The 13,030-nt window shown below is 35.5% G+C and overlaps 1 protein-coding gene across 1 annotated transcript in view; it reads right to left on the bottom strand.

Annotated features, from left to right (window-relative positions):
• Positions 1-13,030, bottom strand: part of DIAPH2 (diaphanous related formin 2) — a 1,022,518-nt gene that overhangs the window by 244,076 nt on the left and 765,412 nt on the right. The window contains exon 24 of the mRNA XM_080794734.1: positions 3,663-3,825. Coding sequence (XP_080650860.1) covers positions 3,663-3,825 — 163 coding nt within the window. The remainder of the gene's footprint in view (positions 1-3,662; positions 3,826-13,030) is intronic.

The following is a 13,030-nucleotide window of genomic DNA, read 5'->3' as shown; positions in this document are numbered from 1 at the left end:
ATAAAACTTAAGCATACAGAATCCATAGGAAACTGACAGATTTAAAAGACAGAAGAAATATTTTCTATAATTTATTTGGAGCTATGAAGGTTACTGAAGTATAATACTTGCCTCAAACACTTTCCCAACAGCTGAAATTAAATTTTATGCCTAAGCAAGATACTGCATGGCAGTGAAACATAAGGTTCACTGATTTTGGATATTCTATTCAAAGTATTTTGAAAGAAAAAAGACTGTAGCCAACTATTTGAACTAACTGAAGCATAAAGAAGAATAAGCAAAAAAAGAGGTCTAGACCTTCTATAAATGTGGAATTTTATTTTCTTCTACAAAATATTCAACATAAATTTAGGGATTATTAATTAATCTTGAATATATTATAAACAGTTTTTTGAACTCTGATGATGTCAGGAAGCTAACTAGAAAGAGAGAGTTAATTCTGAATTTAGAAAAGTTTCCAATTACATATATCTTCATGCTAATATACAGGACACTCATCTTGAATATGTTTAACATCCTCAATTGAGCAATAAATAACATGAATGATATGAATAATTAATATAGCAGCATCTCACAGATATTACCCAATTTTGTTTCCATTAATTTGAATGTGATTATTTTGAAAAAGGTCGTAATCCATAATGTCAAACCCTTTTGTTTATTTTCATTTTCTCCATTCTTTAGAGGATATCTCTCTGAGGAAGATTTTTTGCTATGTGCATTTTGTTTATGCTACACATGCCAAATAGAGCTCCCAGGATGAAACTCTGAGCTCATCTAGAAGTAATTTTTGGTAGCATATGAATCAGAACTCTCATTTTCTTCTCAGCAATACTGGTATTTTATTGCCTCCATGTATAGTCCAATATGTTTTTAGCAGTAGGAACCCTGAGGCCAAATACAGAAAACACTAGGAAAATGGGAACTTTTGGCGATCACAATTTTTGTCTCTCTTTCTGGGTTCTTCCCTCCCCTGGGAGAGTGAAATCACTTCATGTTCACTATGAAACAGGAACATGGTGAGCACAAATGATTGACTGAAGTTGGTGATGTTGATTTAGGAGTGTTCAGCTTATTATAGGTAAGGTGTAAAAGCTTTAAATCTGCTTGTCAAAGTCTACTTGTCAAACACCTACGGGTTTTTTCCAGACTCTGCCCAAATGTCACTTTCTCTGTGAAGGCTCCTCAGGCCAGTTCAGGCAGGGTCAGGCAGTTCTTCCCTTGCATTACTATAGCACCTTGATACTCCTAAGGCAGCACTATCAAATTACATTGTATTTACTTACCTGTCTCTTTTCATTCATAGATAGAAAGAGACTATTATCTTCCTTTTATCTCTGGACTAGAGCATTACCAAAATCAAAACAGTTCTCAATAAATAATCATCAAATGGATGGGTAGAATATGACTAATAATACTCTCCATCTGCATAGCATAGGTTACGAGGTGTTTTCACATAGTGTTGAGAAAGATATGTCAGGAATTATCACCTGTATTTTATAAATGAGGGAACTGATGCCCAGAGAGGTTACCTAACTGACCTAAGTTCAAAACAACTAATAAGCTGCACACCTGGCTCTCATGCCAGCAAGTCAATAATGATTTGCAGATAAAAATGATAGTAATAGTGTTCTGAAAGGCAGACAGCAGTGGCTGACCAGGACACATTATAGGAGATAGTTACCTATTTTGAAAGCTTTAAAATCAATCTTAGCAGGATCTCAAGAAATTAACATAAATGTACACAAAACTGGACTTCAGAATGTCAACTTACTTACAATGAGAATAATCTGTGACAAAATACTTTCCTGTACTCAAGCTATACATACAGTGAAGTCAGTAGACAAATATATCCTATTTATGTATGTAATTCACATGACTCTCTGCAATTCTGTGGCTCACAGACTTCTAAAGAGGAATAAATTCTTAGAGATCAGGAGTAAAATCACTTCATTTTAGTTAAAAAAAATAGTAGCTACAAAGGATAAATGACTTATATAAATTCACACAGCTTATTAGTGATAACACCTGGTCACTGAATCAGGTCTTCTTAAAAATTACATCATCACATCAAAAAAAAAAACAACAACAACGAAAAAACAAAAAAAACTTATGATTGAGAAGTAATACAATTCTAGTTCTAGTTCTTAGCAAGATTTCTAAGCAACAGGCTGCCACACAGGAATTGTCCTTAAACAGATGCTATAAAATGGGAGTCCATCAAATTCTGTTCTATGACTGCATCAGGGAGGTGAGGGCCACTAATGTGACAGTGTTTTCACATCCAATCCACTAAAACAAGGTACTTTTTAATAAGAGATTGACAATATTAACTATAATTATATCCAGTAACCTACACTGATGTTAAAAAAATAATTTATTGGATTTATCTTGTCAGTGTGTCAACTGAAGTGTATTTTCTAATCTCCATTCCTTTTCAACATATTTGTTTTCTTCTTGAAACTAGTCCAAGTAGATATAACGTAGGTATGCACAGGTTCATGTCATACTTACAGCTTTTAAGTTTTGAAAATAGTTGGGTGAGTCACTGCCAGAACACATTTTACTACTTACTGGCCAGCTAAAAAGTTAAATATGTGTGTCTATTAAGGGGTAAAGACCAGAGACCAAAATAAGCTAAGATTCTCAGAAAAAAAGAGACAAATGATCATATTTATGAAAGCTTTTTTAAGCTTCTATCACTAAAAATAGGATGTGCTCTGGGTTATATGTCCTAGCTCAGCAGATAAAAGCAAATGCTTTCCACAAAAATATCTGTATCTCACAGACTGTGCAAGTCATACCCCAATCCAATAATTTCATGGCGCAACATATTCAATTAATAGAGCAAGCCTTATTTAGCAAATAACTGCTTTGGGAATAGAAATGTATCTCAAACTGCAATGAATTTGTTTGCTAATTGATCTTCCTGTTGGGGATAATTGCTAGAATTTCTTCTTTAAAATACATGAAACCTTACTTATTTGGTATCAACTATTACACATATCTATTACTATCATAATCAGAGTTTGTGCTCTTCTACTTTTTCACTGGATGCAGAGAACTACTTCCACAACATTTATACAGTAAAGCTTTTGCTTCCCTCTAGCTTCATAACTGGCACCCTGATTACCCATCTCTAATTAATGCTAATATTTCCTGTTATCCCGAAGAGTTATAGTTTGAAAGAGGAGCCTACATTATGAAAGAAAATTTGAATATTACAGGTCATTTATATAGTCTAATTTAGAGCTGATTTCTTATATAGACGCTGACAAAAACTTGCTCACAAATCATAGCATTTTAATGTATTAAGTGAAAGATGACTTTAGATATTAATTTTTAAGCTAGGTCAAATTACAACACAATATATAAAAATTAACATAATTTAAGTACCAATTCATTCATTCTTATGAACGAATTTCAGTAGAGAAATTCCCATATATACCTAAAGTTGAAGATAATTCATTTAAGTCTCCATTATATATTAAGCCAGCCAACCATTTTGATCTATGTCACAGGTGTAAAATATCTGCCAATTCCTGTTAAAGGCCTATAACATGAAGTCAGTATGATCAATAGGTACATAAAATGCTAATAGAAGAGACTATTTTAAAAACACAAGCAACGGGACTTGCAATCCTTTAAGATGTATTACTCACCAGAAACAAAGTTCGGAAGTTGCTGAGATCACCAAAGAACTCTTCAATGCTCACTGTCTTAGAGTCAAAAATAAAGTATTCTCCAAGATTCTCATAGAGCTTTAGCATGTTGTTGTGCATGGTGAACAGTTTTTCATACTGGTCTCTGGCACTCTTTGTAAAGCTGTAGCTTTCTGTTAAGGAACATGACCCAATAGTACCTTAAAGGCAATCACCAGATATTATGATTGAAGTATACCATCATTTTTATAAATACTTATGTATTAATTTGCCATGATCGTCATAACAAATACCACAGACTGGGTAGCTTAGACAACAGAAATGTATTTTCTCACAATTCTGGAGGCCAGACGTTCAATATCAAGGTGTTGACAAGTTTGGTTTCTTCTGTAGCCTCTCTCCTTAGCTTATAGATGGCCACCTTCTCACTATATCCTCACATGTTGGTCCCTCTGCCTGTGTTTGTGTCCTCATGTCCTCTTCTTACGAGGACACTAGTCATATTGGAGTAGGGTACACCCTAAGGACCTCATTTTAACTTAATTGCCTCTTTAAAACCCTATCTCTAAATACAGTCTGTCACATTCTGAGATTTTGGGGGTTAGGGCTTCAACATAGGAATTTTTGCAGGGACACAATTCAGTCTATGATAACTTGCTAAAGTCATTATATTGGTTAATGAGTTCTAGAAATCTGTAAATTAGGCAGAACTATCTAATGTTTAACCATGTGAAACATGTTTGCTAAATGAAAGCATGTAAGTTCAAATACCAGAAAGCTGCCTCAGTTATCTTTTGGGCACCTTGGTGGCTCAAATGGTTAAGCATCTGCCTTCAGCTCAGGTCATGATCCCAGGGTCCTGGGATAGAGTACCGCTTTGGGATCCCTGCTCAGTAGGGAAACTGCTTCTCCCTCTGCCTCTGCCTCTCTCTCTCTGTCTCTCATGAATTAAATAAATATAATCTTTAAAAAAAACTATCTAATTTATAACCATATAAAACATGTTTGCTAAGTGAAGGCATATAAATACAAATACCAGAAAACTGCCTCAGTTATCTTTTAATGAACAAGCTAGGGCAGAAACAAACAACAAAAAACTTAGAAAAAAATACTTTTTAAATACACATATTCTATTTAGAGAGAGGTTACAGTGAATTCTATATATAGGCTGTGTGTGTGTGTGTGTGTGTGTGTGTGTGTGTGTGTGTGTATACACGCATGCTTATCCTACATGAAGAGGGGAAGGAGAGGGAGAGAGGAGGAGAGAAGGCAAGAGGGGGGTATGAAGAGAAAGGGAGAGGGAGAAAGGGAGATGGGAAAGAGGTGGAGCGATTCTGGTATAGAGCTAGAACCTTAATCACTCAAAGGGCTTGCTAAAACCCAGACTGCTGTTTGCTGGGACTGAGCCCAGGAGCCTGAGAATTATGATTGCTAACGTGTTCCCAGGTGATACTGAGGCTGCCAGTTCTGGATACACTTTGAGTAGTATGCTATAGAAAAGCTGTTTATCCAGAAATTAATTATATCCTTGTTTTTACAATGTTATAAAAAAATGATAACAACCAGTACCAAAATATAAATGAATCAAATACGTAAATGTGTCTGACTAAAGGTATCATTGTATATAAATTTATCCCTAAAGAAATAAATTACAGTACTTTCTTCCTGATTATAGAGGATACAGATATAGGAAATTAACTCTTGAGAGGTACCTGAGTAGCTCAGTTGGTTAAGCTTCTGACTCTTCATTTTGGCTCAGGTCATGATCTTAGGGTCATGAGATGGAGCCCTGTGATAGGGTTCTGTGTGCGGCTCTGAGTGTGGAGCCTGCTTATGATTCTCTCTCCCTCTCCCTCTGCTCCCCTGCCCAAGAGAATCCCAAGCAGAATCTGCACTGAGTGCAGATCCCACCTCAGGGCTCAATCTCAGGACCCTGAGATCATGACCTGAGCCCAAACCAAGAATCAGATGCTTAACTGATTGTGCCACCCAGGCAACCCAATCTCTCTCTCTCAAAAAAAAAATCTCTTTAGGCGACCTAGAAAACAAAAACAAATACACTAAAATTTTCAATAACTCAGAAGCAAATATTGTGAACATTTTGGAGTATTCTAGTCTTTCTTCCATGGCTAATAACTTTTGAATGTAAATTGGTAAGAATGCTTCAGAGAAAGGTAAGTAGGCTAACAATGAAGAATAAAGGAAACCAAATCCACCTTTAAAAATTAGAGTTAAGAGGCGCCTGGATGGCTCAGTGGGTTGAGCCGCTGCCTTCTGCTCAGGTCATGATCTCAGGGTCCTGGGATAGAGTCCCGAATCGGGCTCTCTGCTCAGCAGGGAGCCTGCTTCCCTCTCTCTCTCTGCCTGCCTCTCTGTCTACTTGCGAACTCTCTCTGTCAAATAAATAAATAAAATCTTTAAAAAAAAAATTAGAGTTAAATTTAAAAAAAGATCAATGATCACAGAAGTAAAATGTCATTATGTAAAAAGGTAAAATACTTAGAATTATGAAAGAAGGATAACAGCATGGTTTGGGGCATGCTATAGTAAGGTCCACTATAATGTATTAATATAGTATGGTAGTATTACTTTATCAGACACTGATAAATGTGTTTTGAAATAACCGATTTTATGATTTTAAGATTAATCTTAAAATTTATAAATATAAATATATAAAATTCCTAAAACTATAAATCTTATATTTAAGATTTTCTGAATTCTTCACTATGTTTTATTATAACTTGGGGCCAAATTTATTTTTGAGGGGAACACAGCTTTCATTTTACAATGGAAGTCAATGGAGAAAAACAGACTTTTTTTTTTTTTTTTTTTTTTTTTTTACAGACAATTTCAGGAAAATTACTTTGCAGCTAACACTTACTGGATACAATGTGATTTTAAAAGTGAGACAGGACCCTACCTATGTTCTTTCTTGTGCTACTTAAATATTAGCATTCACATTAGCAACACAACAACCTCCTTCCAGCTAACAATCTTTAAGTTTTTCAACCCTCAAATCTATTTTAACCTCAACAGACTGAAAGAATTAATGCCTTTCTGGTAATTTCTTTTTATCAACAAAAGGATCTCATATAATGCTACATATACATTTGAGACTATCACCATATAACTTTGACTACTAAGAAAGTGTTAAACATTTTGTTTGAGTTGCAGAAATAAGACAATACTCTTCATTTCCTAGCACAGAATGAAAATGAGTATTTTGTTTGCTAGTCTCTCTTACCTAAACAAAACAGACTCCTGCCAGAGACTTGCTAGGAATAAAAGTTATCAAAGGTCTCTTACTTGTACTCTATTTGCAATGCAAAGTACTAAACTGTATATTTCACAAGGCTCAACATCTGTACCACACTGAGAAAATCCAAAGATAAAAAGAAAAAAAAAACTGTTTCCCACTTATCATAACAATTTTTCACCAGCTACAGTATGTCTATGTAGTGATACACGACTTCATAAATTTGTTCTCCTAGGAAAAAAAAAAAAAACTTATTTCAGAAATTCTGTCTGTGTACCAAAGTGAGAAAATTTGAAAAAATCTGGGAATGGCTTATCTTAGAAATAACAAATGGAAAGCAGCCCAATTTCCAAGTCCTTTGCTTATTTCCTTCAAAGTGATTATTTTGTTAAAGGGGATATATGGCATGAGTCAGCACTTGAAATCTTCCACAGATGCAAGGAAGTCACCAAATCCTAACTGGGACTGCAGGTAAAAAAGAGCTAAACACCATCAGTCCTTTTCATCCTTTTATTTTATTTAGGAAATTTTTATTTTTGTGAGCAGCCATTAAATTCACTGGTTAGTACTATGCTAAGCATTGTCATGGGTGTAATGTTCATTAAAGCCTAATCTAGCCCCTTAAGAAGCTTACAATATAATATTACAAATAATTCTACCATTAATTTGCATTTGTATGGATTGTACCATTTACATACTTTCCCTTCCATTATGTCCCATACTCTTCATAACAATCTTATCAAAAAGGCAGAGAAATACCAGTATTCAAATTTTAGAGTTGTAGAAACTAAATAGAAGGCACTATTCATCTAGGGTTAGCATGTAGTGAAGGGAATCAGAATATGCCATCCCAAAATATGCCTCTTTGGCATAGATTTTTATTTATTTTTTTGTTTTTATTTCAAGTTTTTATTTAAATTCCAGTTAAAATATAGTGTAATATTAGTTTCAGGAGTAGAATTTAGTGATTCATGACTTACATACACCATCTAGTGTTCATCACAAGTGCCCTCCTTAATACCCATACACATTTAAACCTGCCCACCTCCTGTCCGGCAACCCTCAGTGTGTTCTCTATTGTTAAGAGTCTGTTTTATGGTTTGCCCCTCCCCCCCCACCCTCACCATGTTCATCTATTTTGTTTCTTAAATTCCACATATGAGTGCAATCATATGGTATTTCTCTTTCTCTGACTGGGAGAAGATATTTGCAAGTGACATATTTGATAAAGGCTTAGTATACAACATCTATAAAGAACTTATCAAACTCAACACCCAAAAACCAAATAATCCAGTTAAGGAATGGACAGATAGCATAGATTATTTTGAGCCAACTGAGAAACAGCAAACATAGGAAAAACTCTGAAAAGATTAAGTTACCTTTTTTTTTTTTAAAGATTTTTTATTTATTTATTTGACAGACAGAGATCACAAGTAGGCAGAGAGGCAGGCAGAGAGAGAGGAGGAAGCAGGCTCCCTGCTGAGCAGAGAGCCCGATGCGGGACTCGATCCCAGGACCCTGGGATCATGACCTGAGCCGAAAGCAGAGGCCTTAACCCACTGAGCCACCCAAGTTCCCTAAGTTACCTTTTTGAAAGAGGAATTTACATTTATAAAGGAAGAGAAGTATGACTCTAAATTACAAGAGAATCAATGGTATCTGAAATACTAAAGGTTAAGTTGCAGATTTCAATGTGCATAACAAACTTTACCCTTGTTTATGGTGAATTTCCTGTTAACCATCCTCCCCTTCCCTAAAATAAGTGTCCTCACACCTTTCTTTCATCTTTAGCTGCAGATGGTATTTAAACTTGTTGCTTAGGTTTAGTATCCAAAATATATAAAGAAATTATACAACTCAATACTCAATACTCAAATTACACAACTTGGAAAACAAACAATCCAGTTAAAAAATGGGCAGAAGGGGTGGGGGGTGGGAGGTTGGGGGAACCAGGTGGTGGGTATTAGGGAAGGCACGGATTGCATGGAGCACTGGGTGTGGTGCAAAAACAATGAATACTGTTACGCTGAAAAGAAATTAAAAAAATTAAAAAAAAAATGGGCAGAAGACATGAGCAAACATTTCCCTAAAGAAGACATCCAGAGGGCGCCTGGGTGGTTCAGTGGGTTAAGCCACTGCCTTCGGCTCAGGTCATGATCTCAGGGTCCTGGGATCGAGCCCCACATCAGGCTCTATGCTTGGCGGGGAGCCTGCTTCCCTCTCTCTCTCTGCTTGCTGCTCTGCCTACCTGTGATATATATCTCTCTCTCTGTGTGTCAAATAAATAAATAAAAACTTAAAAAAAAAAAGAAAAAGACATCCAGATGGCTGTCAGACACATAAAAAGATGCTCAACATAACTCATCATCAGAGAAATACAAACCAAAACTACAATGAGATATCATCTCATGCCTGTCAGAATGGCTGAAGTCAAAAACCCAAGAAACAAATGTTGGAGAGGATATGGAGAAATAGGAACCCTCTTGCACTGTTGGTAGGAGTACAAAATGGTGTAGCCACTGTGGAAAACTGTATTGAGCTTCCTCACAAAGTTAAAAATAGAACTACCCTATGATTCAGTAATCATACTATTGGGTATTTACCCCCAAAATACAAAAATACACTAATTTAAAGGGATACATGCACCCCTACGTTTTTCCAGCATTATTTACAATAGCCAATTTATGGGAACAGCTCAAGTGTCCATGTATGGGTAAATGGATAAAGAAAGGTCAGAGACAAAACATACACACACACACACACACACACACACACACACACACGGCCGTAAAAAGAATGAAATCTTGCCATTTGCCACAATATGGATGGAGCTAAAGAGTATAATGCTAGGCGAAATAAGCCAGTCAGAGAAAGACAAATACCATATGATCTCACTCATATGTGGACTTTAAGAAACAAAACAAATGAGCAAGGGAAAAAAGAAAAACAACAACAAAAAAGATGAACCAAGAAACAGACACTTCAGTATAGAAAACAAACTCATGGTTACCAGAGGGAAGGTGGGTTGGGGGAATAAGGTGAAAAAGGGGATGGGGGCTAAAGAGTACACTTATGATGAACCCTGAGCAATGTATAGAATTGCTGAATCACTATATTCTACACCTGAAACTAATATGACACTGTATGTTATCTATACTGGAATTAAAGAAATCTTAATTAAAAAAAATAAACTGGTGGTTTAGGCTACCTCAGAGAGTTGCTCATTTTTCCCTTGGTACTTCCCATGTATACATGAGGTGTATATATTAATAAACTTATTTGTTTTTTTCTTGTTAATCTTTTATTATGGGGGGATCTCAGTGAGGAACTCAGAAGGGTAGAGGGACAATTATTTTTCCTCAGGTACTAGAGACATCATGATAGTCCCTTGCTTAATACCTAGTCTATATACCATTCTTTTGATATGGTAGAAATGTATTATTTATAATGACAACCATCATATTGTCAAATTCAATGTTCACCCTTCAGTCCTCCTTTTGATGTCTCAGCAAATTCAGATATATTTAGCAACTCCGTTTCTATGACACCCACCCTCATGCTTAAAATATTTTTTCTCTTACCACCTCTCCTTCTCTGGTAATTTCTATAAAATTTTAGAGTACACTAAAGGCCTGGTCCTGAGTCCTCTATCTACATTCTCTCTAACTGATCTAAGTAATTCACATGAGTTTAAATACCATGTATACTGGTGACCTCTCCCCTCCAAATTATGTATTCTGCCCCAATCTATTCCCTGAGGTACTAAGTTTTATAATCAACTGCCTACTTGTCATCTCCATTTGAATGCTGTTGTTGTTTTAGGTGACTCTCTTGGTATCGAAAATATTAATTCTCCCCTGAAAACCCTGTAATAATTTATCATAACCCTTGGAATCAAATGTATACTACTCAGGGTTTATGATGATCCACATGGTCTGGCCTCTACTCAGCTCTGCAACCTAATGTTAACTCATTCTCCCTCTTAAGCACTATGACCAGCCACATTAACCATTTTTTTTCTCCCACTTGAACATACCAAGCTTTCATACCCACCTCAGGGACTTTGTACTTAAGGTTCTTTCTGCTTAGAATGTTTCTTTTTCAACAGATCAATCAATCTCAACTCAAATGTCACCTCCTCACAGACGCTTTCCCCAACAACTCAATCTAAAATATCCACTTCTGGGGCACCTGGGTGGTGCAGTAGGTTGAGCTACCGACTCTTGGTTTTGGCTCAGGTCGCCATCCCAGGGTTATGAGATCAAGCCCTACATCAGGCTCTGTGCTCAGTGTGAAGTCTGCTTAAGAGTCTCTCTCCTTCTCCTTGTGCCCTTCTCCCTGCTTTCTAAAATAAATAAATCTTTAAAATATCCACTTTCATCACTATTACTCTTGCTTAATATTGTTTCATTATGCAAACTTATAACTATCAGACATTATTTCTTTATTGCCTGTCTTTCCCTACTTAAAAAATGTGGCCCATGAATAGACCTTTCATGTCTTATTGACCAATGACTCATCAGCACCTAGAATAGTGCCTGGCACATAGTAGAAATATTATCAGTGACAAAAGATTATGGGGTACTTTGGGGAGGATGATTAGACTATCCTGGGATTAAAAAGCATGCTTAAATAATCTAGGAATTTTTGAAATATTTAGAGAGAAGAACTCTGAGAAAACAATGGACTTTCCAAGAAGAATTTCCAAGATGAGGTAATTCATAGCATTTTGTATCCTTAAAATACGTATAACCGTGGTAAAGTGAGCATATCGAATACATATAAATTACTTATCAAATATAAGCAGGGAAAAGCAATTTAGAGCAATTTTTCTTTTAGTATTTTACTCAAATTCCTTATTCTACAAAGACAAACATTTCTAATTTTTCCAGCTTGGAAGTTAGACAAAATAACTGTGAATTAAAATCACATCATCTTCTCCCTAAGAGAAGTGTTCATTACAAGGTTGATAAATTAAAATGTGCTCAGCATTTTAAAACACTAGCAGGTAAAATGTTAAACTTTTATAAGTATAAATTTTAAACCATTTGATCTGAATCTGGAAATTCAATTTATAAAACATATATCATAACTCCCACAAAGCCTTTTTATATTAACTCACTTGAAAATCTGACCTAGGGAAGCAGTCTTCACTTACTTGGGTATTTATGTACCGTACAGAATTGTCTAAAACTTTATCCTCTATATTTTTGTGTGACTATATATAAATTTATAGAGTATATTCCTTAGTAATATTGTAATAGTATAGACTTAAAATTCAACCTGAAACAGCTATAATTCATCCATAGGCATTTACTCAAATAGAAGCAAATTATTTTCTTTACACTTTGATATATTATATACCATTTTTCACTATTTTTGGTAGCTCTACCTACCTGTCTATAAATTGGTTAAGGTAGGTATTGTTAACCCTTGCCCTCTAACTGGTAAAACAGCTGAAAGGGTTCAGGACATGCTACCCCAAAAGATGGCACCATGGCATATTCAAAATTCTAGGAGAAAGGAGGAAGCAGGAAGGTCACTCTGACCTTCTCCTGAAGCAAGGTATAATACCTCCATGTGCAAAGCAGCTTCCTTATACCCTGAGAGAAAAAACATACCCTTATCTCCACGATGGAGGGATACTGAGAAAAATCTGAATGAACAGGGCTTACTAAGTTCCCCTCAGTTTAGCTTATGCTTTCTGCCCAATTATGCCTTTCCATAACTTTCTAGTCTTTAGCAAATCTACCATTAAAAAAGTTTAACTATTTCTTTGTGTCTTCATTTCCTAATGAAAGTTCCCATATTATGTGAAAGGTATATTTAATAAATTTGTATGTTTTCTCCTGTTACTCTGTCAGTTTAAGTTTTAGACCTACCAAGAGACCCTGAGGGGGTTGAGGAAAACTTTTTCCTCCCCTGCATAGGACTGCTTCATCAAATACTACGCAGAGAACACTATTTATCATTTTACTTAATTTCAATATAAAGAGTAATTGTTACCACAGAAAACTTGTTCCAACAACCAAAATAAGCATTAGCAGGGCACTGGGGATGAAGGAGTTTATGTAATTGAGTTATATCAGTTCTTAAAATTTCTCATTTTCAT

The sequence above is a fragment of the Martes martes genome, assembly GCF_963455335.1.
Source record: "Martes martes genome assembly, chromosome: X".
Lineage (NCBI taxonomy): Eukaryota > Metazoa > Chordata > Mammalia > Carnivora > Mustelidae > Martes > Martes martes.
This window is presented reverse-complemented; position numbering and strand designations above follow the sequence as displayed.